The 27,781-nt window shown below is 49.0% G+C and overlaps 1 protein-coding gene across 1 annotated transcript in view; it reads left to right on the plus strand.

The window, feature by feature from the left end:
* Positions 1–455: 455 nt before the first annotated feature.
* IGF2R (insulin like growth factor 2 receptor) overlaps positions 456–27,781 on the plus strand; it is a gene marked incomplete at its 5' end in the record, with an annotated part of 109,797 nt that continues 82,471 nt past the window's right edge. The window contains 2 exons of the mRNA XM_082668685.1: positions 456–604; positions 20,840–20,979. Coding sequence (XP_082524811.1) covers positions 456–604; positions 20,840–20,979 — 289 coding nt within the window. The remainder of the gene's footprint in view (positions 605–20,839; positions 20,980–27,781) is intronic.

The raw sequence follows: 27,781 nt of genomic DNA on the forward strand, positions 1-27,781 counted from the left end.
ACTCCAAGTTGGGAAGCACCTACATCGCGACCCAGAGCGCGCGCTGGGAGAAACTGAGGCGGTGGCCGGGTCCCCGCCGTGGCAGCATCCGGGACGCAGGCCTCGAGCCCGCACCTGCGCCCGCGAGGCCGCCGCGCCGCTTCCTGCCCGGCGCGTGCAACGCTCACGTGACCGGGCCTGGGCGGAGCCCGGCGGGCGGGGATCACCTGAACAAGCGAGTCATGTGAGCTGGGCGGGGGAGGGGGCGGTGCCGCCCGGCGGTCACGTGACCGGTTCCGGGGCCGCAGCTGAGTCCAGACAAGCCGCGCGCCTCTCGGGCTCCTGCTCTGATCCAGCTCCTCGCGCTCCTCTCCGCCTCCGCCTCCGCCCTGGCGGCGCAGCCATGTCCCGAACGCGGCCCCCGGCAGCCGCGCGCCGCTAGCTCCGCTCCAGCCGCGCAGCCGGGGCCCGGCGCGATGGGGGCCGCTGCCGGCCGGAGCGCCCACCTGGGGCCCGCGCCCTCCGGCCGCCCGCCGCGCTCCCTGCTCCTGCTGCAGCTGCTGCTACTGGTCTGGGCCCCGGGGGCCGCGGGGACCCAGGGCGCCGAGTTCCCCGAGCTGTGCAGGTGGGTGGCCCGCCTGGGTGCAGGCTTCTGTCGCGGTGCCCCAGCGCGCGGCGGGCGGGGTGGGGGGCAGGGGCGCTCGGGGGAGGGGCCGGGGTCCCCGAGTCGCCTCTCGTCCGGGCTTGGGTCAGCCCGTCCCCGAGGAAAAGTTGCCCGCGTGGTGGCGGAGGATAAGAGACTGGGGGTCATGGGCGCGGGCGGGGGGCGCGGGGGGCGCGGGGGCTCCGGCGGCCCGGCGCTGGCTGGGGTCCGTCGCCGGACCACTTGTGGCTGTCACTAAGTCCGGGGCGGCTTTGTGTGCGAGCGGCCGGCCGCCGCCACCCGCCCGGGTGACACACTGCGGCCACCTCACGCCCAGCGCTTGCCCTCTCAGCGGCGTGCCTGCGAAAGTTGGAGGACGCAGGAACTGCCGCTCTGCATTGTTCCCACTCCACGTTTTCCTCAAAGTTCCACCAGCGGGGCTTTAGAGGGGCCATTAGTGTGGAAAGACTCACCCGCACCAGTGGCCGTGGAGTTGGGGGGTTTTGGTTTCATTTGCTGATTGCTTTCCTCCATGTGGGTTTTCCATTTTTTCTTTAAAGTAGCCTTTCTGCAGAAGGTGACTTTTTGGGTTTTTTTTTTTGGATCGGGGGAATGGAGGGTGGTCATCCAGTATTGGCTTTCAAGACTTCACCCTTCACTTCTCCGAGCCTAACTTCCTGTCTAGTTGTTCACATGATGTCATTGTCTCCGGGTGGATTATTCTAGTGGAGTCTTTTGCTCTGGGAACCATGATTGTATAATCGCACGTCCCAATGAGGGCTGTTAGTGTCCTGCCATGGCCGGGAGTCCTGGGGCTGGGGAACTGCCAATTCCGAGAATTTTCTAACCAACTTTCTCTGGACTGTTTAGGATGATGGAAAGTACAACTTTTATTTATTTTTTAAACTTTGGTTGAAAAAAAAGTATGAAAAGTTCTGAAAGATGAGTGAACAGTCAAGTTATCCCTGGTGTTAGCAAGTTACTTCGCAGAATGAAGTGAGGCTTAGCCCACTTTGAGCTGAATTTTGAGTTTGTGGTGCCGTTTATGGGGTTCATATTCTTCCCTGGCATCAGAGATGGTCCTATTACCCCTGAATTCAGAACTTGGAGAGTGAGGCCGAGCTCACAATCGAAACGGAAAGGCCCGTATTCTTTCTTTTCCCTTTTTTGGAAAGGGGTAGCGGGGCGGGAGGGAGAGTTTACAGCACATAAGTTAGTAGGCCAATTAGCCGCCCTAAGATAGTAGTTACTCACGGAAGCCCCCGTTACAGAGAAAAAGGCCCTAGCTGACACAAGGTCAAGCTGCAACTGACCTTTAAAGGAGGAAGTTTTGGAGTAATGGCTGCTGTGACCAAACGCATCTGTGAGAAGTTAGCTCAGCTGGGCTCGTGGTGTTGAAGTCTTGGTGGTGTTAGCAAATTGGAATTGATTTCTTAATAGTTGAGGTTAAAGTTGGCCTCGAGGGCAGACCCCTACTCCGCGGCTGCTGCGGGGGCCCTCACTTCTGCGTTAGGGTGGTATTGTCCCAGCGCCTGGAACCTGGTTTATGATCCTCATCTCCAGGTGGACTTTGGCCTCTTGGTCCAGTAGGAAATGGCCGTTGTATCTTGAAACGCTTCGCCTCATGGTCACACGTGGGCGTAACTTAGGAAGTGCTCCATGGTGTTCCGAGGGGATATGCGTTTAGCATGTGCCCTCTGAGGTCTTAGGAGAGCTTTCACGTTGGCTTAGGTCCTTTCTGCCAGCCTTCCTCAGCACCGCAGCCCCAGGCAGGTCACAGCTGGGCTTGTGCACGTTTCTTTCCCGTTACTGCCCTGTGGTTTCTCCTTGAGACTTCCCCATAGCTGTGTTTAAAAATCTACACTCAAACTCCCTACCTGCAAAGTGAATTCTTTCTATTTGTTCCTGTTTCAAATGGATTCCTTGGCTTAAATACTCATTAAGACTTGTTTCTTTTTTTTTTTTTTTACCCTTGGGGAGGGGGTTTAAAAAAATTGGTTTTCGTGAATGAGGTAACACTGGCTAAAAGTTCCTTAACTCTAGCGCATATTTGAATGGGAACGTGGGCTGAACGTCTTTTTAAATGCAGTTTGAAAAATTCTACCAAGTAGCCCCAAAGCCGGGTGTTTTCAGCTGCCTTTTATTCCACCCCTGGGCGTCCACTTGTAAATAACTCCCCAGGTCTCACTGTGAAAAGCAGACTTCTGCTGTTACTGTTTGTGCAGCTTGTCGGTGGTAGCAGTCCCCATAGACACCGGGTCACGTTCCAAATGTTTGTAAATTGGTTGCTTGTAACGAGAAACATGTTTTTCCGTGGAAGACTCTCCTGTTCCTGGTGGTTTGGTGCCTGGCGCGGTTTCCAGATCCCCTCAGGCGCAGGTTTGGGGTGCCCGGATGCCACCCAGCATCAGCTAGAGCCCTGGCAGGCAGTTCTCGTGTCACTGGAAAAGGGAGTTGGATTTCTGGGAAAACCACCTCTCCTCCCAAGCCCAGCTCTCTAGAACCTGAGAGGGTACTTTTCACCTGCAGTCCCTTAGGACCGACACGAGGGAGGTCTGGGCCTGCTTCAGGGTTGCCTGCAGGGCACCCGTGTGGCTCTGACCCCTCCTGGGGTGAGGGTGGTGGGCAGGGTGCTGTCCCCTTGCAGTTCGTTAATGGCGGGGATGAAGGCAACAGCGAAGCAACTGACTCAGCAGCAGCTTTCATATCTTTGTGTCTGTGGAGAGAGCTGGGCAGTGAAAAGCAGGCACGACAAAGGCAAGTTTCCCGAAGTGTATCTGCGCTCTCGGCACTTTTAGCGCTTGTTCGTTGGAGAGCCTCAGTTGTGTGTTTTTTAAGCTTCACAAGGATTGACGCACCAGGTGAGTCCTGTGCTGTGCAAAAACTCGGTGATTCTTATCACTCACCTATTTCTCGGGAGGTGGTGTGTAGTAGAAAGAAAGCGCTTGAATCCAGAGGCCAGCGTGAGTGCCCGTGGGACTGGCACGCATGGAGGGCCTGGGGCCCGAAGGAGTGCTGTGCTGGTGAGGGATGTCCAAAGGTCGCTGGGGCAGGACCCACGAGAACAAGAGGTGAGGGGGGCAGAGGGCAGCCATGCAGAGTCACCAGAGTGACCAGAAGGCCCTCCACTTGTCCACAGCTTTACTCTTTACTGTGTGAGATACATTTTGTAAAAGGCCATCTTACATATGTAATCGGTTAGTTTCCACCCTTTATTTTGGTGTTAACGTTCTCAATGAGTGCGGTTCTAACAGTTTGTACTAGTTATAAAGTAACGCTTTGGGCTGGCTTGATTTAGTTAGTTAAGTACCTTAAAATTTATTCAGAACAAGTTTTCCCCCAATTGTTTGGGTATAAATGCTGGAAAGTTTTTGTTACATTGAGGACAAGAGAATAATGAAGCCAGCTGGGAGTTGAGGTTGGTTTAGTTGATGTTTCTAAGGAGATATTTTTTTTCCCTGTGATTTTTCTGAAGGAATAGTGCTTATATGCCTAATTTAGGCCACATGTTGAACCTGGACCACATCCATTTGTGTATGTTTCTTGCAACAATAAGTGTGTGTAGCCCAAGATTGTTAATTAGGGGTATGTTAGACCGCATGCTTTAATTCTTAGAACAGCGTCCTGACAGATTCCCAGGAAATGAATTCCTGATTGGGCTTCATGTCTTTTATCAGTGTTTCACGGAGGGATTTTTAAAAGATGGGGTTGAGTAAAATAATTTAGATGTCTCATCTTTATTTTGATCTTGGCCTATAAAACTGTAGTGTGCTGGGCAGAGAGAATTCATGAGGGTCGAAGAGCTGGGACTGATGGTGGAAAGTAGCTTGTTCCTTTGCAGATACTGTTCTTTTTCTCCTTTTTCTTTTCTCTTTCCTTTTTATTGTCCCAGCCACGAGCCCTCTTGGTAGTGCCCCCGCTGGTCATGGAGGTGGAGGTAGCTGAGATCCGGTATACCTGTGGGTCCTTTGTATCTTCCTCATAGCTGGCTCATGACCAGTGAGGGACAGAGGCCTGAATTTATGCTAATGGTGTCTCCTCCCTTTTAATCCTGGCAGGGTGACACAGGATTCATTTATTCTCCAAGTATTCCTTAGGCATTTCTTAAGCAGAGGGGAAAACTGGGAAGGGCCAGAGCTGGAGTGGAGACACCACCAACTGAACAGATCCAGGAGACTGCTGGCTACGACTGCTCCCCCCAGGGAGGCAGCAACAAACGTCCTTTTCCCTTTAGTTTTGCTAATTTTATTTTATTTATTAAAAAAATTTTTTTTTTGCAGTTTTTTAAATTAATTAATTTATTTATTTATTTTTGGTTGCGTTGGGTCTCTGTTGCTGTGCACTGGCTTTCTTTAGATTCGGGGAGCGGGGGCTGCTCTTTGTTGCAGTGCGCGGGCTTCTCATTGTGGTGGCTTCTTTTGTGGAGCACGGGCTCTAGGCGCGGGCTTCAGTAGTTGTGGCACGCGGGCTCTAGAGCGCAGGCTCAGTAGTTGTGGCACACGAGCTTAGTTGCTCCACGGCATGTAGGATCTTCCCGGACCAGGGCTCGAACCTGTGTCCCCTGCATTGGCAGGTGGATTATTAGCCACTGCGCCACCAGGGAAGCCCTGCAATTTTAAATAATGTGTAGTCTTAGTTTTGATTTTCTTTTTGACCCAAGACTCATCTGCATGTTACTAGTTTTTGGCTATTACGAAACAAAGCTGTTGTGCATATTTGTGTGTAAGATTTTGTGTGGACATACGCTTTTTTTTTTTTTTGATACCTAGGAGTGGGATTGTTCAGTGAATGGGGAGTGAGTGAGTTGTCAAACTGACTTCCAAAGGGGTTGTCCATTTTGTATTCCCATCAGCAGTGTGAAAGTTCCAGTGTTTCTACATCCTTAACAACACTTGATCGTATCAGTCTTAATTTTAGTCATCCTAGTGCGTGTCTAGTGGTACCTCAGTGTGGCTTTAATTTTCATATCCCTGCTGACTCGTGGTGTTGGGCATCTTTTTCTGTATTTCTTGGGATGCCTAATGATGAACATCTCTCATGTGCTTATGGACCATTTGGATATCTTTTGTAGTGATTCTTTAAGAAAAATTGTTTTTGTTTTTCCCTCTCATCCCTTAACACACTTTTTTGGGGGGTCATTTTACTGTGTTTTAAGAGTTCTTTATATATTATGGATCAAGTCCTTTCTCAGGTACGTATAATGTGTATTTTCTCCCAGTCTTTGGCTTGCTTTTTTATTTTCTTAATATATTCTTTGAAGAAAGGATAGTTCTTAATTTTGATGGACTTCAATTTATCTTTCTTTTTTTTTAATTGTTTGTGCTTTGTGTAGCCTAAGAAATCTTTGCCTGTACCAAGGTTTCTCAACCTCAGCACATTTGACATTTGGCCTGGATAAATCTTTGTTGTGGGGCCCGTCCTTAGCATTGATAAGAGCACCCCTGGTCTCACCCATTAGATGCCAGGAACAACCCTTCCCCCCATTTGTGACAAACAATAATGTCCTCAGACATTTTAAATGACCCCAGGGGGTGGGGAGGAGGCAAAATTACCTGCAGTTGAGAACAACTGGTCTACTCTAAGGTCAAAAATATTCTCTCCTATGTTTGTTTCTGGAAGTTTTATAGTTTTAACTTTATGTTTAGCCCTGTGATCAATTTTGCTAGTTAATTTTTATGTGTGATGTGAGGAAAAGGTGAAATAGAAATAGATCCGTTTCTATTTCTTGATGTTTTATATAGGAGGCTTGCAGCTGTGTTTTTAAGTGAGCTTGGGCTATAATTTTCTTTGCTGTACTATTCTTGCCTGAATTTAGTATAAAGAATGTTTGCTTTGTGGAGAGAGCCAGTTAGCTTTTAGTATTTTATATGCTGTGGAACAGTTTTTGTATAGGATGGACAATTTCTCTTCCTTAAATTTTGGTGGAACTCACTAGTAAAACTATCTGGGCCTGGTGCCTTTGTGGAGGTAGAATGTAGTGGAAGAGGAGTTTTGATTATGGTTTCCATTTCATCTACTTTGTTTATTAAGATTCTGTACTTTCTTTGAGCCAATTTTGATAATCTGTATTTTCTGAGGAAATTGTCATTTTAATTATGTATTCACATATAAACATGTAGCATGCTACATATTTGCTTTTGGAAATACTTTTTGAATCTGTAGGTACATTTTAAAAATTCCTGTTTTTTTTTCCCTTAACATATTTACTAAAGACTTTTCTACCCTTTTTTAGTCTTTTCAAAAGAACTAGCATTTTAATTAGTTAGTTTATAGTTGACTGCATCGGGTCTTCGTTGCTGTGCGCATGGGCTTTCTCTAGTTGCGGCGAGTGGGGGCCACTCGGTTGCGGTGTGCGGGCTTCTCATTGCGGTGGCTTCTCTTGTTGGGAAGCACTGGCTCTAGGTGCACAGGCTCAGTAGTTGTGCCTTGTGGGCTCAGTAGTTGTGGCTCACGGGCTCTAGAGTGCAGGCTCAGTAGTTATGGTGCACAGACTTAGTTGCTCCGTGGCAAGTGGGATCTTCCCGGACCAGGGCTCAAACCAAACCTGTGTCCCCTGCATTGGCAGGTGGATGTTAACCACTGCACCACCAGGGAAGCCCATAGCATTTTTTTTTTTTTTTTTTTTGGTTCACCATCTCTATCACCATTAAATCTTGATTTTATTAATTTCTGCTATTTCTAACTTCTACCTAATTTTTATTTTTTATTTTTTTAAATTTGTTTAATTGAAGTATAGCTGATTTGCAATATTGTGTGAATTTCTGCTGTACAGCAAAGTGATTCAGTTATACATATATATTATTTTCCATTATGGTTTATTACAGGATATTGAATATAGTTTCCTGTGCCACACAGTAGGATCTTGTTGTTTATCCTCTTTTTTTCTAGTTCGAGTTGAAAGCTTAGATCTTTTAAATCAGTTTACGTAACTGAGGGATGAATTTAAAGCTACGTGTTTCTTTGTCCTGAGTCCTATACTACTTAGGTTTTGATACATAGTTTTTTCATCCTTCAGTTCTAAATATTTCCTTCTTGTACCCAAAAGTTCTAACTATTTAAACTTCCTGGGCCCACTAATTTTTAAAAATCTTTTCTTTCCCCAGGTAAATGGAATCCCCACCCCCACCCCACCCCCGCACTGTGGGCAGTAAATGTGGTGAAACTGTGGCCTAGCACCTAGTCAAGTTAATAGTGTTCTGTGTGTTTGGAAAAAATGTTCTCTGCTTGGGTCAGAGTTTCATTAATTGTGCTGTTTAGCCGTTCTTTATCATAACTTACATTTTGTTCTGCTTGGTTTTTCTTTTATACTTTGTATCCGACTACCACTTTGGTCAGGGTTCCAGAAGAATGTCTCGTGCTCTGGCTCCCAGGGCAGCAATTCTCCTGTTGTTCATAAGCTCTTCAACTTTCCTGTTTTTTAAAAAAATTCCAACAAGGTTTAGAGTTGATATATATTCACAGCTGCCTGTTCTTCATGGATGCCACAGCTCTTCTCATCCCGTGGGAGATGCATTGTGAAGTCCTGCTCCGATTGCTCTATTAATTCTCTTTCCTTGGGCCCAGTTTCTTTGTTGGCATTTGTCATCTCATTTTCATGGTGTTGGTGCCCTCGTGACGACGGGTGCTTCTTGATCGTGCTCTTTGCAGTAAGCCTTCTCCGGGACATTTGTGGTGTCTTTTTGTGCAGCTGTGCAGGATCGAGCTGGGAGCAGTTGTTGGAGCTTGGCTGCAAGTTGCTGGGGGGAGACTGGGGGATGGGCAGGGCGTTCCTCTGGCTGGTGTGTCTCTGTGGCTGGTCTGAGGTGCTTTTCTGTCCCGAGTATCACGCCCAGCCTTGTTCCTGCTTGGAGACAGCTGCTGGATCTCTGTTGATTGCGGTCGGCAGGGTACAGTGAGGGCTGCCTGCAGGTGGAGTCGGGAGAGCCGGGTTCCTGTGCTGGTGTGGCAGATCACCTCTTTTCTCTGGATCTCCGTTTCCTCCTCAAGAGGGCCGAGAGTGGAGTTTTGGAAGTCAACTGTCCAGCTTTTGAATGTGGATAGTTACCGATCTGCTGAGTTTTGGTTTCCTTCTGTGTCAAATCAGGGTGCTAATCGTGTTTTTAGGGTGGTGTGAGAACCAGAGTGCGTTTAAGTGCCTGGCCATCCTCAGTGTTCATAAACGGCGGTGGCGGCAGTGATTGCTTTATTTCTATAGGTTAAGAGTCTCTGCGTTAGGTCAGTGATATTTTTAGCTGGTTACTCTGAACCCCTGGCTTCTCCGTTAGTGCCTGGGGCTTTCTGCCTCAACCAGAGGGCGTTTCGTCTTTATCCATTCTAGCCATTGGCACTCCGTGTAAGAGTCCTTTTGAGAAAGAAACATCTCCATCATTTAAAAAAGCTTTAAAACCACTGGGCTGTGTGACTCTCAGGGTCCATTTTGCATCCAAAATTCTGTGGTTGCGAGGTATGTATCCTTCAGGATTCCTTTAGCTCTGAGTAGCAGAAAGCCCAACTCGAGTTCGCTTGCACAAGGAGGTGTAGGGTTGAGCGGGTGCCAGGTGCCATATGTCAGGCGGCCCCAGGCCCTTTCCTGCCGTTTTCTTGGCATCGCCCTCCTTCCTGTGGTGGCTGCATTAGTCCACCATCCAGGGGAGAAGAGAGAGCCTCCTTGTTTGTCTTTTGTAGGGGCCCTGGAGGCCCAGAGGACTAATGCACGGTGTCCGTGGTCAGAAGGGGCTCCCATCCCGGCTTCCCTGGAGGGGGTGGGTGCTGGGTTCTGGGACGTTTGTTGTAGGTGGGGAGCGGGTGCAAGAATGCGGCCGGCGGGATGGATGTGAAAGCCCTTCGTCAGCTCCACTTTGCCGTACAACTTAAGAACCAGCTGCTGCTGCTGGGGTTTTGAGGTGCCCGAAGCAGTGTGTCACATGCCTATTTCTGTCCTTATGGTAACCAGCACGGGGGGGGGGGCAGCCTGTGTGCAGGGTGGGGAGATCCCAGTCCCTCTAGTTTCTGGGAGCATGAAACTTGCCTTTCAGATCGACCAGAGACCTTCGCTGGCATTTTGCTGTTGCTTTTAGATCCTTTGGTGAACCTGTGGAGGGCAGCTTCCCCAGGGCTACAGAGCAGAGTCCTGCACGTGTCACTGCTCATTGGGGGCCAGGAGAGTTGCAGGAAATCAGAGGTTGTGAAAGTATCAATTCTAGTTTTGTTTCAGGATATGGAGGGGCCAGGGAAAGACGAAGGAATGTGGAAAGAGTGAAACGTGGCCTTTGCCGGTGGCAGCCTGGGAGGAGCTGTCTTTTATATCAGAGCCTTTGTGCTTTAATGCTGTAAATATCCTTCGCACATACGTGTGTGTGGTAATAAAACATGCGGAGCGCACACGGAGAGCTCATCCAGGGGTCGACAGCCCACTGGGTCTTGATCGTGTGTGACGTTAATTTGTTACCATCTGTGTGATTCTCTAGTTGAAAACCAGTTAGACATTTAAAAAACACTGTTCTGTACTGAAAGCCACTCCCCAGCACTCCTGGCCTCTCACCCCTGGCCTGCAAACAGAAACCCAAACCACCAGCTTGGACGTGCTGAAGGGGTGGCTTCCTAGAAGTGACAAGGGCGCGCCTCCACCGAGCCACCTTCTGTGTCCTCTGAGGCCCCTCCACCTGCTGTCTGCCGGAGGAGTGTTACCACAAAACAGAGTGAGAAGCCCACAAGGCTCTCTCTCTCTCTGCCTTTTGAGGGTGGATCCTTTGCAGGGGGCTGTGTGAGTTAGACACTTGGGTGGATGGGCTGAGTGAGGCAGGGGAGAGGGTCTGTGGGTGGAGCTGTTGCATGGAGGGTGCACTGTCCCGGGGTCTTGCTGTAGGCGGAGACCTGCGCGTCTAACAGGGGAAGGGTGTTCTAGGCAGAGGGACCCACGTAGCAGTGCTCCGGCGAGGATGCTGGCTGACGTGGCTGGAACACCGTGAGCAAGGGAGAGGGTGGAAGGCAGGAATGTTTAGCAGAGGATTAGCTGGGGGCCAGGTCCCACAGGCCATCAAGATGACTCTGAAAAAGAACGTATGTGTACGTATAACTGAATCACTTTGCCGTGCAGCGGAAATTAACATTGTAAATCAACTAGACTTCAATAAAAAAATGAAAAAAAAAAGTACAACTCTGGCTTTTATTCTGAGGGAGGCGGGAGCCTGGGAGGATTTTGAGCACAGGAGTGACCTAGAGGGGAAGCTGGTATTTCTGATGGACCAGGTAAGAAGTTATAACAGATTGGACCAGGGTTGTGGTGACAAGTGGTCAGATTGTGGATACTTTGAAGGTGGAGCTGATAGGATTTGCCCATGATTGGGTATGGGATGTAAGGAAAGAAGGAGAAAGGCGGACTCTTAGGTTTTTGGTCTGAGCAATCGAAAGGATGGAGTTCCGTTTTCAGAGGTGGGCAGGGTTGTGGGGAAAGCAGGTTTAGGGACTGCCTGGAGGGATTGGGTGGAGGTTGTGACAGTGTTCGCAGGTCATTCAGGGCAAGTGCTTGGGGAGGGGTGGGGGGATATAGTAGTTCTTTTAGATGAACGCAGGAAGGTGACCGCTGACATGGCACTGTGCTTCCGGTCCCCAGCTGGGTGTTAGGGTTTCTGAGTTGTATGACCCCAGCATCTTGAAGGCAGAGTCTTCTCCTGTGACAACATCACTGGCCTTTGTGAAGAACTCCCCCCAGAGAGTGGCTTCATCAGTATCGTGAGCTAACCAGATCTGGGAGGGTTTGGGGGACATTGGTGATGGCGTATGAGGGGACCGAGCCTTAAGGTTTGATATCTTTGCTGTGGGCTGGGTTGACGTTAAAGGCAGTTGAATTCCGACATCCATATAATTAAGGAGGAGGCTTAGGCTGGAATTCAACCCTTCTTTCTGCATTTGAGGAACAAGGTATGAGAGCATCTAGATTTTAAAAAGGTCCTCAGCGAGCAGGGTTTCGGGTTGAAATCCTGGCCTGCATCCTGGTACCATAGAGTTGATGGGAGGAAATACGGCAGGTGTAGCAGAGGCAGGACAGGCGGTCCTTCGTGGTAGATTTCTGTTGTGGAGGGCCGTGCCGATTCACCAAGAAGCCCAGCCTTGCAGTGCGGTGAAACCTCTTGAGGGAGAGTATGACCTATCCTTTTCCACAAGGTTCCGATTCATCGGACCTCTGTTCTGGTGGCAGCTGGTGGCTGCATGGTGCAGGCTTGGGTGCTCCCAAGTGCCTGTTCTGTCTTCTGAGACGTCCCAGGAGGTGGCTGGTGTGTGCGCGGATCTCTGTGTGTGTGAGCGCGTGTGTGTCCAGAGCCCCCGGTCTCTGTCTTGAGCTGCTCCTGGAGATGGCCCCCAAACAAGGGTCTGCCCCCCCCCTTTCCGTCTCCTCTCCAGGGCCTGGCAGTGTCGTGTGACAGTCCTTTAGGATGGACTCAGCAAGGTAAGTCGGTGAACTCAGTTTTTAGGCAGTCTGAGTCCTGCTGTTGATCCAGGTGAGAGCTTAGATCGTAATAGTCTCAAAAGCTCCACGTTCCCAGTCTTGATTTTCCTCGCTGTGGCTGTGAGGTAGACAACTTTGTAGACTGGAAAGGTGGGGCTCACAGAGCTTAAGTGTGTCCCACAGGGCTGGTCAGGGCGAGGCAGGATTCAGGCCCAGGTGTGTGGGCTCCTTCCCCTGCTGCCCTGGCACCTTTCTGGGGGAGCTTGCCTCTAGTTCACGTGACCTCTCCCGGTCACTCACTCACGATGCCGGTTTTAAAAGCATCCCTGCCAACCCCCTGGTGCCTCGGGCCCTAACGCTGACTTAGAGCCTTGCCTCCAGCGGATCCCTCTCCAGACACTGGCTTCCTGCTCCCAGACCCTGCGTAACTACCAGGGAAAACCAGAGACTAAAGTCTGGCATTTCCTTGCTTTTTTTTTTTTTGCTGGCTCCATATCTTTATCCACAGCTTTGTGGGTTTCTTAGAATAGGAAGTGAAGTACTTCCTATATAAGCGTTGGCCATGATGCTGTGTCAGACTCATGTGTCCCCCGGCCTTCAGATCAGGGTGCATATTTATTGTGTCAGATCAGATTTTTCTCTCTTAGTGTCAGCAGCAAAAAGTTATTGACAACAGTGGTTACATTATGCTCTTGACATTTCTGCTGCAAATGTCCGTTTTGGAAACCCTGCCTCTTTCCATGACCTCCTTTCCCTCTGCCATTTCCCACCACTCCCTCCCCTCTTCCTATTTTAGGAGACTGTTGCAGATTTTGAAGGTTGGTGGTCTGGAGGTATGAGCTGAGAAACTATCTGATGATGATAAGGGGCAGTAGTGAGCCAAATGTTTCCTGAATGTTCTGTTAGAGGACTTGGATGCAGGCCAGAAGCAGAGAAATCCTTTTTGATGTTCAGGTTGCAAAGACTTTGCATTCCCCTCATCCCCCAAATTTGGTATTCGCTGCTCACTCTAGATTCAGAAAAACATTCCCTTTAGCCAGTGACCATGCTATGTGAGTTTAGCTTGTATATTTTTTTTTTTTTAAAAAGGAAGCCAAATTATAGATTCGTACATGCTTACTAATTTTGTTACTGATTACATCGTACCTCTATCCTGCTTTATGTACCAATGATTGTAGGCCGGTAATCAAGTGTTTAACAGCCACATGGCCATTACCATAACCCCAAGACTCATGGCGAGTGGGGGAACTAAGATTTCAAAAGAGTGTGGCCGTGTGGCCACATGTGAGTGAAGGACAGAATGAAGGTTCATGGAGCTGTTTTGGAGAGAAGGGACTCAGTTTTCTTTTTTAAAATATTTTAAAAACTTTAAAAAATTATTAGTATTTTTGGCCACACCACATGGCTTGTGGGATCTTAGTTCCCTGACCAGGGATCGAACCCACGCCCCCTGCAGTGGAGGCTTGGAGTCTTAACCACTGGACCACTGGGGGAAGTCCCAGGGACTCGGTTTTCTAAGATTTTTTTTTTTTTCTTTTCTTTAAGGGGTTGGGCATACCATACGTTTTATAGTGGGACTTTATATACTTCATTTTAGATGTTAGCTCTTTTAAAAATTTAGAAAGAACCGCAAATTATATTTGCAAGGTGTTGCAGTTTTGCAGGTATTCAGTGGTGATAATATATGAAAACTTGAGAGGTGTCACATTAAGACACCAGTGTCGCATAGTTGAGAATAATTGTCCAGTTGTAGCCTTCTGGCTTTTTTTTTTTTTTTTTCTCGGTACGCGGGCCTCTCACAGTTGTGGCCTCTCCCGTTGCGGAGCACAGGCTCCGGACGCGCAGGCTCAGTGGCCATGGCTCACGTGCCCAGCCGCTCCGCGGTAAGTGGGATCTTTCCGGACCAGGGCACGAACCCGTGTCCCCTGCATCGGCAGGCGGACTCTCAACCACTGTGCCACCAGGGAAGCCTGGCTTTTTCTTCTGACTGCTCTCTTTTGGACAGACGTTTGCACCGCATTCAGTGGAGATGGCTTTGTGTTTCTCTTCATGACGCTTTCTGATCTCTAGGCACTTGTGATAGCCAGTTAGATTTGCTTCTTCCTTGCTACCTCTAGCTTGGTCCCGTTTTGACCAGGTTGCGTTCTCAATGTGGCATTTGCCGAACAGGACTGGGAAAGTAGAAATGCCTTCCTGCCTCTGGGTTGGTTGACACAAGTATGCTACTTGTGTACTTCCTTCTAATTGGTGATCTGCCAACACCTTTCAGGATATTATGAAATGTAAACCAAATGAGGTTAAAATGGAACCTCTGTGCCACCGACTAGACGCAGACTGACTGCCATCGTCCAGGGTAGTTTCGGCAGAAGCGGTGGGATTACAGTCAGGGGCAGATGGTCTCAAGTTTTCTTTAACCAAGGGAACGACAGCCTGTGTGCTCACCTTATACAGTGAGATGAATTGTCCACCTCCAGGGCATATCTCAGCCACAGAATTCATTTTATTTTTGTATTTTTTAATATAATTAATGAATTTTGGCTGAGCTGGGTCTTTAGTTGGGGGATGTGGGCTTCTTAGTTGTGACATGCATGTGGGACCTAGTTCCCCGACCAGGGATCGAACCTGGGCCCCCTGCACTGGGAGCGTGGGCCACCAGGGAAGTCTCCAGAATTCACTTTAGAATCAGATGTTATCTCTTAAAGCCATTTGCCTTGTGTGCGACTTCTGTCCTCTCCCCTGCTCCCTGCTGGCTCGCTGGTTCGATCGCAGAATGCTTCCCAGTTACTGATGACGCTATTGGACTGTTGGCTGAGGTTTTCGGAGGGCAGCTTTCTGCTGAGCTAAGGAGTCATTTTAAAGGAGGGTGTGCATCTGAGGCGGGGAAAACAATACAGATGTGTTCCTCCTTAGTGGAATCCTCAACCGGCCTGGATACAAAAGTGAGGTGAGGGCAGCCCATGGGGAGGAGGGAACTGAGGGAATTGATATTCTTTCCATGGAAACCAGTTGGGTGTGGGAAATAGGTTGCTGAAGGCAGTGCCTCTGGTGTGTGGCAATTCAGACTGTGCGAAAGAGGAAGCAGAACTGGACGGGATGGGGGGGAAATAGTAGCAGAAGTTGAAAACTTAGGCAAGAGCTTGAGCTCAGAAAAGTGTCTCATCTGTTGATCAGTTTCACATAGGGTAGCCTGGATCTTCACAAAGGTCACAGCCTCTCTCTTCTCTTGTTGTGGAGCATGGGCTATAGACACACAGGCATCAGTAGTTGCAGCTCGTTGGCTCAGTAGTTGTGGCTCGCGGGCTCTAGAGCGCAGGCTCAGTAGTTGTGGTGCACGGGCTTAGTTGCTCCACGTCATGTGGGATCTTCCTGGATCAGGGCTCGAACCCATGTCCCCTGCATTGACAGGCGGATTCTTAACCACTGTGCCACCAGAGAAGCCCCTGGATCTGCCATTTTAGGGGCATCTATTGTGACAAGATTTAAATTGTAAAGTTTCCTGGAATGGTTTGCCAGCTTCAGTGTTATAATTGAAAGTAAATATTTTCTGAAAAGTTAAAAAAAAAAAAACGTAAAACAATTGAAAGTAAATGAGGCAGTTTATCTTAGTGTAAGCGCTGGCCCGTGGGGCCGAGACAGGCCTGGCATAAGCCTGGCCTTGTCATTTCATACTTGGGTGATGTTGGGCAAGGAGCTTCAAGTCTCTGAGCCTTGGAGTCTCTGGCTCTGAAGCAGAGGAGTTCGGGAGAGTTGATTAATGGCGTGAGGTGCTTGGGTGGCTTGCTGAGTGGCCGTCAGCACCTGTGGTTGAGAGTTTGCTGTGACGCGTTCTTAGTTCACTGACCGGCTTCCTTCCCAACCTGCCAGCATATATTGATTCTGTCCATATATATGTCCATATGTCATTCTGGGGCAGAGGACACTCCTGTCCAGAGCCACGGGGCAGTTGGGGATGCCAGACACCTAAGAAGATCTAGTGATGGGTGGTGGGAAATGCCAGGAGGGCTGGCATCAGAGCTAAGGATGCAGCAGGGACTAGCCCACGTGGTCTGGGGGGCATTGCATGCGTACCCGTGTGTCTAATCGTCAGGTTTGCTTTGAAATGAATTTGGAGTTTTTAAGAGGGCGAGGGGGACATTGGCTAGCAGCATGTTATACTCTGGAAAATGAGGTAAGAATGGCAAGGATTTTGCTTGCTTTTGCTGATTTTCGAAGCCAGGGTTCTAACACAGGTGGTTTTGTGTCCGGAGGAACATTTCTAACCGGGATTAGGCTGCCTCCTCAGAGGATATGAACTGAATTTTGCAAGACTTGGAAGTGGGTGGGGCTTCTGGGTGATGCTCCCCGGGGACCACCCGCTTCCTCCGGCCTTCGTGGTTCTTCTGCACCACCTCTTTGCATCCCTGTTTCTCACAGATGAGATGGAGGACGGCATAGAACCATGGTGTCTTTTAGAAGAAGACTTGACCTGATATGAGTGTCAGAGTTTCATGAAAATGCCCACTGGGCTTTCATACCTATCCTGCCGCAGGAGATGCTTGTAGCGCAGATGTATTTAAAACATGTGTGTGTGTGTGTGTGTGTGTGTGTGTGTGTGTGTGTGTATCTCTGAACGAAGACTACATTTCCACACAACTTGCAGGTATTTTATTCCACCGTTTGTTTCCTGCTAAAAGTTTAAAATTTTAATATTACAGCTTAGTTTTCTCTTTGGTCTAATATGTTGGTCTCATTTTTTTCCTGTTAGTTTTTTTTTCCTCTTTATTTGTGTAAGTCCAAGTAGCTTAGTTTAGAATGTAGACTTCCCTGGGAATCTCAGCTGAACAGTCTCAGTTGCTTGGCTCTTAAATAAATCATACTGTTGGGTTTCCTCATTTTGGCTGTACATGTTCACTTTATCGCAGAGAATTTTCTAGTGGAAAACTTTTGGACAAAAGATTATTATTCATTAAATGTATCATGAAATGTTATTTAGTCTATGAACTTTTATTTCTGAAGCCATTCTCTGGTTCTAGAATATGATCATGGTGCTTTAAAACTTTAGCATAAATTTAAAGAATGGTTTCAGCCTAGGCCATTCTGGTCATGTGGCCTTCAATCTGGCCAGGAGTGTAGGATCATCTAGTTCCAAACATGTAATTTTCTTAAAAAGTGCTATCAGATATTTCTGTGATTTTCAAGTTTAATGAAGTCATCTTTAAAAAATATTTCCTCCTAGTGAAAGCTTATCTAGATGATACTTGAATCTAACTGGGGGCATAGCAGGATACACTGTAGTTTTGGGAGTATGCTCCGTGAGTTTTCAGATCGATGATTTCAACGGAGTGATTATCCCTGAGCTCCTGTTGATACAAGGCACTGGGCATGTGTATCTGTTTTAAAGCAAAACGCGTCCATTGGAATCCAAGCGTTTCAAGCCCTGACAGCCTGCAGATGCCCTTTCTCCAGTTTTAAGGGAGATGACTAAGGACTCTTTGCCCAGGTGCTGCAGTTTGGATTTGTGAGTTGCTGCCCTGTGGCGCGTGGTTAAATGAAAGTCCTGAAGAAACCCAGCACTCACGTACTTTCACAGGGTCCTCACCCCTTAATCTGATAACCGCTTATCATTTTTTTTTTTTTTTTTTTTTTGCAGTACGTGGGCCTCTCACTGTTGCGGCCTCTCCCGTTGCGGAGCACAGGCTCCGGACACGCAGGCTCAGCGGCCATGGCTCACGGGTCCAGCCGCTCCGCAGCATGTGGGATCTTCCCGGACCGGGGCACGAACCCGTGTCCCCTGCATCGGCAGGCGGACTCTCAACCACTGCGCCACCAGGGAGGCCCACCGCTTATCATTTTGATAAATCTTGACAGAAAGCAAATATGATGAGATACAAATAGAGAAAAGAAGTATAGTTGACTAGAGCAACGTCTTTCTTTCTAGGAACGCTGCTTTCCAGATAATCAGGACAACATCCCGCATTTTACTCTTTTCCATCTCTTTTCTGCTCCACAAACACAGGCACTTTCCATCTAGCTTACTTAACTATCACCTCTGCAAAAACAGCAGTGGGTTTCTGTTTTAAGAAAAGCGTAGCATTTTCAGTAACCACATGGATGTCTTTGGAGTTGATTCCTACTCATTCAGTCATTCTCAAATACCTTCACACACCTCTCATGTTCTTAGGATTCTGGAACACTTTAATGATGCCATTGCTTTAAATTTGGCTTTAAATCTGACGTCTGCTATCCTGGAAAAACTTAGGGGTCCTGAGTAAGAGATTCACGATTTTCCTTAATTAACTATAATTAATAGAAAAGTTTACTAATACTCTGCACATGAAAACCCTAGCTTAAATTTTTAAGGAAAGATCCGCAGAGTGGGTCTTTGAGTGGCCTTTCTTTGCTTCAAGTACAAAATCAAAACTGCTTCCTTTAATCTGTGTGACCAGGTGTCCCCATCTCCTGGGCGTCATCTTCTCCTGGTCTCTCTATCCACCTTGCTCCAGCCACAGGGCCTTCCTTTCTTTTCCATCCACATGCTGAGTTTATTCCTGCCTCAGGACCTCAAAAGGGCTAGTAAGTCTGCTGGATATTCTGCCCACCACGTCTCCCCCTGGGTTGCTCTTTGTCATTCAAGCCCCAGGGTGAGTATGATCTCAAAAGACTTCCCCAACGACATTAAGTAACTACTGGGTCATTTCCTATCCCATTCTGCTATTTTGTTTTCGTAAAAGCATGCTGGTGTTAGGAGATGGACTTTTCCTGTGTATTTCTTTACCTGTTTATTTTCTGTCCTCCCCTGGAATATACACTCCAGGAGGGCAGGGGTTTTTTGGTCTGATTGTTGTTTGATCATCGCTGTACTCCTCACTAAGTACTTAAGAAAATACCTTGTGAAGCGAAATGAATGAGGGTTAGTGTAGGTCAAAAGAAACAGGCCTTGATGGCTGATTTTCTCGTGCCTGGTATTATTTGGGTCATTTTCTCGGGCCATGTAACTCTCCTGACTCTGGGAGGTATCTCTAAGGTGTTACCGATGAAGAAGCTGCGTTCAGTGGTAACTGCTTTTGAGCCCAACTGGGCCCTCACCAAAGCAGCCCAGCCTGTTTTTCAGGTTTCTTGCACTTCAGAGGCTGTCAGAACTCCCAGGGGAGCATTCTGCAGCCCTGCCTGCGTGCTGACTGTGCCCAGGTCCTTGGCTTCCTAGCAGGTGGAATTGATGGGTCCCCAGACCTGGGTTCAGGAGAATGCTTGGCTCCTTGCCTGCCAGTAACCCTGGGTTAGGGCTCCTCCATTGCTGGGCGGGGCTCTGGGGAGGCGGGCTCTGGTCAGGGAGGGGTGTGTTGCCTGGTGTTTTGTCTCCGCTGTGGTAAGTGGACTCCTGGGGGAGTGCATTCTCTCATCCAGCTGGTACTGCTTTGGATACTCCTGACACACACACAGGCTCTTAGGGTTTAGCACCCTCAGGGTCTCACACCCAGGCCCTCCACAATTCCAGGATAGGCCTAGCCGAAGCAAGTCTGATTCGATTTATCTTCCGTTCAACAATACTGTTGCATGAATGTATCCTTGCGTTTTGCGGGGAACTTTTTATTTTCTTTCCTCATTTCCTGTCTACCCTTGCTGAGGAAGTTTTACAAAATGGACACAACATTTTCCCTGGGAAGAGTGGAGAATTGAGAAGAATTTTTATGACAGGACTGACAGAGCATTATCGTTGACCCTTGCACAGTGTGGGTGTTAGGAGTGCCACTCCCCTACCCTGCCCACCCCCGTCGAAAATTCGCATATAACTTTACAGTTCGCCCTCTGTATCCGCAGTTTGCTTCTGTGGATTCAGCCAACCGTGGATCATGTAGTTCGGTATATGGCAGTACAGTACTTAGGGGAAAAAATACACATATTAAGTGGACCCATGCAGTTCAAACCCATGTTGTTCAAGGGTCAGCTGTGTTTTGTCCCAAGTGTGCATTTTGGTTCATAGGCAGTTTGCTCAATATCTACTTTGCCAGAGATTTGAACAGACAGCAAGGTTTTTTTTTTTTGCGGTACGCAGGCCTCTCACTGTTGTGGCCTCTCCCGTTGCGGAGCACAGGCTCCGGACGCGCAGGCTCAGCGGCCATGGCTTCACGGGCCCAGCCGCTCCGCGGCATGTGGGATCTTCCCGGACCGGGGCACGAACCCGTGTCCCCTGCATCGGCAGGCGGATTCTCAACCACTGCGCCACCAGGGAAGCCCCAGACAGCAAGTTTTAATGCATGTAAAATGCTGGATAACATTGAATCAACCTAAAGTAAATTTTGTCTGATTTTGGATCAGTTGCCTCATGGCACAGCTTCATCTTGTCAGTTCAGATCTGAACTGTAGCTGTAAAAAGTAAAACCAGAGCTAGAACTGTCTTTCATGCCATAACTAGTTTTTAACTAAGATGAAGTTAAAAACAATCATCTGGCTTTTCAGCATTCCAGTGTGATTGGAAAGGTCACTATCTTAAAATTCAACATGATTCTTGAGCAATGACTTAGACATCTGAGCTGCTATTCTTAAATTAATGGTAGAATTTTAAGTATTTCAATGTTCATGGAGTCTTGAGGCTGCTTCAGGGTGGATTGAACCAGAGTGAGGTGGTATTTAGCGGTTTCTGCCCTGGCTTCTATTCAACTTAACATAGTTTGACTTTAGTATTTTTGGCTAATGAAAGTGTATCTTCTGGGTTATGGTAATCTTAAGCAACTGTGGCTTGAATATGAAACTAGAGAGAAGTTTAATTATTGGCAGATCAGTGACAGTGACAAATTGCTTTTCTTCCTTTCTAGTTATACATGGGAAGCTGTTGATACCAGAAATAACATGCTTTATAAAATCAACATCTGTGGAAATGTGAATATTGCCCAGTGTGGAACATCAAGTGCTGTTTGTATGCACGACTTGAAGACAAACAGCTTTCGTTCCGTGGGTAAGTAAAACTACCCTTAAATTACTGGATGTGCAGGAGCCCAATTTTGCAAAAATGACTCTATGTATATACAGCTGTCTATACAATTACATATGCTTACGTACATAATATACATTTTATGCTGTATAGGAGTTAAAAGTGGTAACAATTTAAACGTCCAATTTGAGACCAGATTAGGTTACTCCCATCTAGCGGATACTATGCAATCATTGTGAAGAATTACGCACGTTTGTGTTTATTGATATAGAAGGATGTTTTCTCCATGGATCTGCCTCCTCATGTTTTTCTTAAACCCTGTCCTTACTTTTCTCCCTGTTTCACCTCATTTCCTCTAGTACCTAGATCCCTTCCCCCTTGTATCTTTCCGCCTTCTTCTGTGGTGGTTTGAGTCTCAGGCAGTCTGTATTCACATGGGGTCAAAGACGGTCACTGGTTTTGGGCTTACACTAAAAACTAAATAGTCCTAAGGACTGCCCATCCCAGAGGAAAAAGCACAAACCTTTCTCTCCTAGGTAGGGCTCATTTCATTTCCCCCAAAGCCCTCTTTTTTTGGTCAGTATCCCTTTCCTTTGGCAGGGTAATCCAAGTGCTTGACAGCCCTACCAAGTTACATGGAGTGGGAAAGGGGCAGATGCCTAAAGAGACGTAGGGCAGACATAAAGGCAGCCAGTGCCATCCTTGGATGTGATGTCATGGATGTCGGTGGGTGGTGACCTTTTGACCAAGGTGTTCTCAATGGTGAGGTCTGATGGTGAGGGTCAGTCATGAAGTGGAGACAGCGTGTGACCGGGGACAGTGCAGCAGTGAGAAGAGGGAACTTGGTAGGTTTTTGGAGTTGGGAGGGGCAGCTTACTTTGGTAGCTCCATCTCTGATCTTGAATGGAAATTCCTAAGCACAGTTCAAAAGGGCTTTTTAGAAAGTAATGGTTTAGAGTAAGAAGAGCGAGGTCTGGGAGGTCTCCTGGTCAGGTCCAGCGTGTGTTTGATTTCCCTCTCTTCCAGCACGGAGACGGTTTAGATTGAAAACACTGCTAAGAGGGATTTGAGGCCCTGGGTAGAGATCTGAGAAAGCACCAGGTTGTTCTGAATTCTTGGACCAAATTTTATTACTTTGTGATATACTTAAAAAACTTGGAAATGAGATCACCAGTTTCCTGGTTGGGATCTTCTGACCATTCAGAGAGAGAGGCCACAAGTGGGCCTGTTGGCCAGTGTTACTTAGGTTTTCAGAAAGAGGAAAAGTAGTTTTCCTCTTGACTTTATTATAATACTTGGCTATAGCATTTTTGGCTAATGAAAGTGTGTCTTCTAGTTTGTGGTAGTGCAGTATAGTGTAATGTAACATAGATGTATACCAGATGCACACAAGTCACTAGGAGGGTGATTTGTGAGGTTGGCACAAAATTTGAGAATGACCAAGTCAGGTCGGCTTTGAAAGCCAGGCAGGAGAGTTGATATTTTCTGGGGTAGGTAGTGGATCTGTTATAGGTTCTTTGTGATGATAATGGGGGAGGTAATCTGATAGAATGTGTTTTTAGAAAGCTGGGCCTGATGGACTAGGAAGGGTTGGTTAAAAGGGAGAGTTAAAAAGATGAATTGTTACTAGTTGATGATGATATAAACCAGCTGTTTCTAATCTCATTTTACCCCCAGACACACATGACATACTTTTCCTAGGGCCTCAAACTCCCTGAGGGAGAGAATGGTATGCTAGATGATGTGTACTTTCAGCACTAGTGGTTATTACCCTGTCCTTCAACTCGGGAAAGCACACTACTATGAACGAATGAGAGGGACATTAACATTATCACAGATAATCTTGAATCTGATCTAATTTGGCTAATTTGTGTTGTACGGTAGAAATAACTAAATTTGTTATTGTAAATTTAGTTTTATAACTAAATAATAACGAAATTTGGTGTGCACTTACATGCCAGGTGTTACGTTTTTAAGTAGACTATCTCATTTAATTCATTCAACAACTTTTGCAGTAGATGATCTCATTTCCCTCATTTTATAAATGAAGAAACTGAAGCATTAAATGGATAAGCAGCTTGCCAGAGGTTGCATGCTTATGGATTTGAACGCTGGCAGGCCAGCTGCAGAGCCTGTCGATTTATTCAGGGTTCTTGTTCTGCTAGTCACAGGGTCACATCAGACAGTTGTAGAGCTAATATGGGAACTACGGTGGGTAACCTGAACTCCTGGCTCTTAGAGGACAGCTGGAAACTAACATGAACTTCCTAGAAAGGAAAAAAAATGTGAATTTTGAAAATAGCCACAAAAAGTGGAGCAGATCAGAGGAACAGAAGAGTTAGTTTAACAATAGATCCAAATACATACGAGAACTTAACGGATAACCTAAAATTTGTATGTAATTAAGCTGTTTATCTGTTAGGAAACAACGTTAGACCTCTCCTTCATATTGTGTAACAGAAATTATGGATTAGTTAAAATTAAAAGTAAAAAGACAGTAGAACATTGGGAAAAACCTAGTAACATAGAAACTTAATCTGGAGGAGGTAGGAATTTCTCTTAATAAATGGTAAGAAAACCCAGTAGAAAAACGGCAAAGTCTAAGAACAGGCAATTCACAAAAGAAGAAATCCAGATGGTCAATTCAGCTTCATTAGTAAGCCAGGCGTAAATGCAAATCAAAGCAATAATGAAATCTAGTTTTCCTTCAGTCACATTGGCAGAAGTTTAAATGGTTGAATCATGGACTACTGGCAAGGAGCCTAGAAGCGGGCACATTCGTACATTGCTATAGGAAGATGGTTGTCTGTAACCCTCTGGGAAGATCGTTGTTGATGTGAGTTTTATAGTGCCCGCAAGGGCAGTTTTTGTACTTAGAAACAAATATTAAGACCTCAGTTTTGGTTTAAATAATATTACATTATTTTTGATAAAAATCCTGTGTTAGTTCTTCCTTAGGCCAAGGATATTATATTGTTACATGTATAAATCTAACAGAGTTTAGCAGTCATTTATATGGGGTCTGTGAACAACCATTTGGTTCCATTTACAACCGAGTTGAATCATCTTCACATTTTAAAGTGATTTATACATTTTATATATTTGATTTCTCTTCAAAGTACTTCAGATGTCTGATCTGACAGTAAAAACTTAAGGACTAATAATAATTCTTAAAAATTTAATAGTTTAAATGTAGAAATATGATAAACCTGAAGTTCCCTTAGTTGTTCAAATACTGTCACAATTCTAAATCAATTGCTTAGTTATAACCTTTGAATTAGTTATAAAATTAGACATTGCAAGTATGTAAAAATACTGAATATGTTCACATTCCTCCTAAAATCCTAAATATTAATACCATGGTTTTCATTTAATTAATCTTTCTGAGGGTTAAAAACTAGGTGTCCACTTCGTGAAGGCTGTTACCAGCCCATTTTAACCGAGGTAGCAGACCCACTAAGGAAGGATGTTACGTGAGGTTACTCACCACCAAAGCCTGGGATGCTGCCTGGCTTTTTTATAGGTGACCTGGGTGTAGGATAGAGTGAATTCAATTGTAGTTGCTGGTCATGTGACTTCATTTACTCTTAAGGAGCCTGACCCTTGACTTCAGGTGATACTTACTGTCTGATTCTTGTGTGCACTCACAGAAATCTACAACAGCTATCCAGGTTGATCGCTAGATTCAATTTTGTGTCTCTATTAACATGTGAAAATACCTTTTCCTCTTGTATCTTTAACTTTCTAAAATTATATAATTCTATTGGATATTTAAGGTGATACCTGGTTGATTTTTAGGTATAACTCATGTTTTCATCTCATTTATAGTCTCTCCTGGTTGTCTGGCATTGTCCATCAAATTTAAAAACGTAGATTCCTGTAATGTACTTTTGTAATCTTACCAACAATGGAGGAATTAATACTGTACATAGATTTTTGTACAAAAAAATTACTTGGAGCATTGGTAATGGTGGCAAATATGCTGAAACAGCCTAACTATGGGGATAGTTCAATAAATTTTAGTGTACTTTATTGATTTACTTGGTTAAATCACACCATGACAGATATATGTATATATAAATATTTTTAAAACAGCCAACGCTTAATATTCATTTATTTATTTGTAACAAATATTTGAATCAGTCACCAAAACAGACAAAAATCCCTTTTCTCATGGAGCTTACATTCTAGTGGAGTGGGAGACAGACAAGAACAAACAATGGCTCAGTGGTATATCAGACTGTGATGAATGCTGTAAAAAAGAAAAGGAAGGAGTGTCAGGAGTGCTGGGGGTCTCAGGAGTGTGTGTTCAGGAATATTCAGTGGGGTAAGTGTCGCTGAGAAAGTGACATTTGAGCAAAAGACTTGAAGCCGAAAAGCCGTGGGTCACGTGGCTCTGGGGGAACAGCCAGTGCAGGGGACAAGGGGAGGGGAGTGTCTGGTAGAAGCGAGAGTAGAAATCTCAGAGTGTTCATATAAAGAGGAGCGGAAAAGTGAGGCAGTATAGCTGTAGGGGAAAGTTGGACAGCGGGGACTCTTAATTTGGTGAAATAACACGTGAACAGCACACGTCGAAAGACACGGTACAATAGAGAAGGGAGAGTGGACAGCGAGGGAGGCCTTCCTTGCTGGAGCACGTCGGAGACTAGCACGGAGAGGGCTGGCGGCCTGGCTGGCAGGCTCTGAGCGAGGTGCTGAGGAGGCCCGGCGGCCGCGAGCTGGGCCCCGAGGCAGCAGGGGGAGGCGCGATTGCCAGGCCCGGCAGCCTCAGCGAGGCCGGGTTGCGAGCTCGGCTGGGCTCGGCCGCGGACGGCGAGGGTGGCAGGCGAGGCCTGGCAGGCCCGGAGCGCGGCCTGGTCGGGCGGGCTCTGGTGAGCGCGGCCTGGCGCGCAGGGTCTGCAGGACCCGGCGCGGCCTGGCTGGCAGCGCGTGGCCGGGGCTGGCGGGCGCGGGCGAGCGCGGCCGGGCGGGCCTGGCGCGCAGGGTCGGGAGGACCCGGCGCGGCCTGGGCTGCGGAGCGTGGCCGGGTCTGGCGGGTGCGGGCGAGCGTGGCCTGGCGGGCGCCCTGGCGCGCAGGGTCGGGAGGACCTCCCGGGGCCTGGCCGGTGGCGCGTGGCCGGGTCTGGCGGGTCCGGGTGAGCGTGGCCTGGTCTGGCGGGCCCGGGCGAGCGCGGCCTGGAGGGCCCGGCCTGGAGAGCGCTGTCTGGAGGCCCCAGCGCGTGGTCTGGCGGACCCGGCGCGGTCTGGTGGCCCCGGCCTGGAGACCGCGGTCGGGCGGACCCGCCACGGCCTGGCGGGCTCGGCAAGTGCGGTTTGCTCTGGCGGGCCCAGGTGAGCGCGGCCCGGTCTGGGGGGCCCGGCCTGGAGGCCGCGGTCGGGCGGGTCTGGCGGGCCCGGGGTGCGTGGCCTGGTCTGGAGGACCCGGCCTGGAGAGCGCGGCCTGGAGGACCCGGCGCGGTCTAGTCTGGTGGGGCCTCGCCAGTGCGGTCTGGTCTGGTGGGCCCGGGCGAGCTCGGCCTGGTCTGGCGGACCCGGCCTGGAGAGCGCGGTCTGGATGACCCGGCGCGGCCTGGCGGGCCCTGGTGAGCGCGGCCTGGCGGGCCCGGGGCGCAGGGTCTGAAGGACCCGGCGCGGCCTGGCCTGGAGAGCTCGGCCTGGTCTGGCGGACCCGGCCTGGAGAGCGCCGTCTGGTGGGCCCGGCGCGCGTGGCCTGGTTTGGAGGACCCGGCCTGGAGACCGTGGTCTGGAGGACCTGGCGCGCACGGCCTGGCGCGGTCCGGAGGACCCGGCGCGATCTGGCGGGCCCGGCGAGCTCGGGCTGGTCTGGCGGGCCCAGCGAGCGCGGCCTGGTCTGGCGGACCCGGCCTGGAGAGCGTGGTCTGGAGGACCTGGCGCGCGCGGTCTGGTGGGCCTGGCGCGGTCCGGCGGGCCCAGCGCGCGGTCTGGAGGACCCAGCGCGCGGTCTGGCGGGCCCAGCGCGCGGTCTGGAGGACCCAGCGCGGTCTGGCGGACCCGGCCTGGAGAGCGCGGTCTGGAGGACCCGGCGCGGCCTGGCGGGCCTGGGCGAGCGCGGCCTGGTCTGGCGGGCCCGGCCTGGAGACCGCGGTCTGACGGGCCTGGGGCGCGCAGCCTGGTCTGGAGGACCCGGCCTGGAGAGCGCGGCCTGGAGGACCCGGCGCGGTCTGGTCTGGTGGGGCCCCGCCAGTGCGGTCTGGTCTGGCGGACCCGGCCTGGAGAGCGTGGTCTGGCGGGCCCGGCGCGCGGTCTGGAGGACCCGGCGCGGTCTGGCGGGCCCGGCGAGCGCGGCCCAGCCCATTTGGCGCCGTCCTCGGGAGCTGGCCGTGGGCCTGGCGTGCTGGCCGCCGCCCCGCAGTCCTCGCCCGGCTCTCGTCCGGGGAGGACGGCCAGGCTGGCCGGTTGCCGCGGTTGTCTGCCGCGGTTCACTGCCGCGGTGCACTGCGGCCTCTCTCCGAGTGCCGGGGTCGGCAGTCGGTCCTGGCCGCCAGGTGGAGCGGGCAGAGGAAGAAGGCAAGGTGGACAGGCGGGCGCGATGCCGATGGGGCCTGACGCTGAGGGATGCCGGTGCCCCGCGCCGCGGTGGCAGAGGTCGGCCGGATCCCTCCCGGCCTGAGGCCAGAGCCCTCCTCGTTTTCTTTTCAGGGCGAACCCAGCAGTTATGAGGAGCCCCCAGGAGCTCTGGGCACAGGGCCGGATGGGGCCGCCGTGTGGGGGGACAGGAGGCGTGGGGGGAGGGTCTTTAAGGTGGGGGACCCGCAGCCTGGGAGCGCCCCCTCCTGGCCGCTGCGCGCCGCTTCCCACCGGCCTA

The sequence above is a fragment of the Grampus griseus genome (assembly GCF_964374135.1).
Source record: "Grampus griseus genome assembly, chromosome: 13".
Classification (NCBI taxonomy): domain Eukaryota; kingdom Metazoa; phylum Chordata; class Mammalia; order Artiodactyla; family Delphinidae; genus Grampus; species Grampus griseus.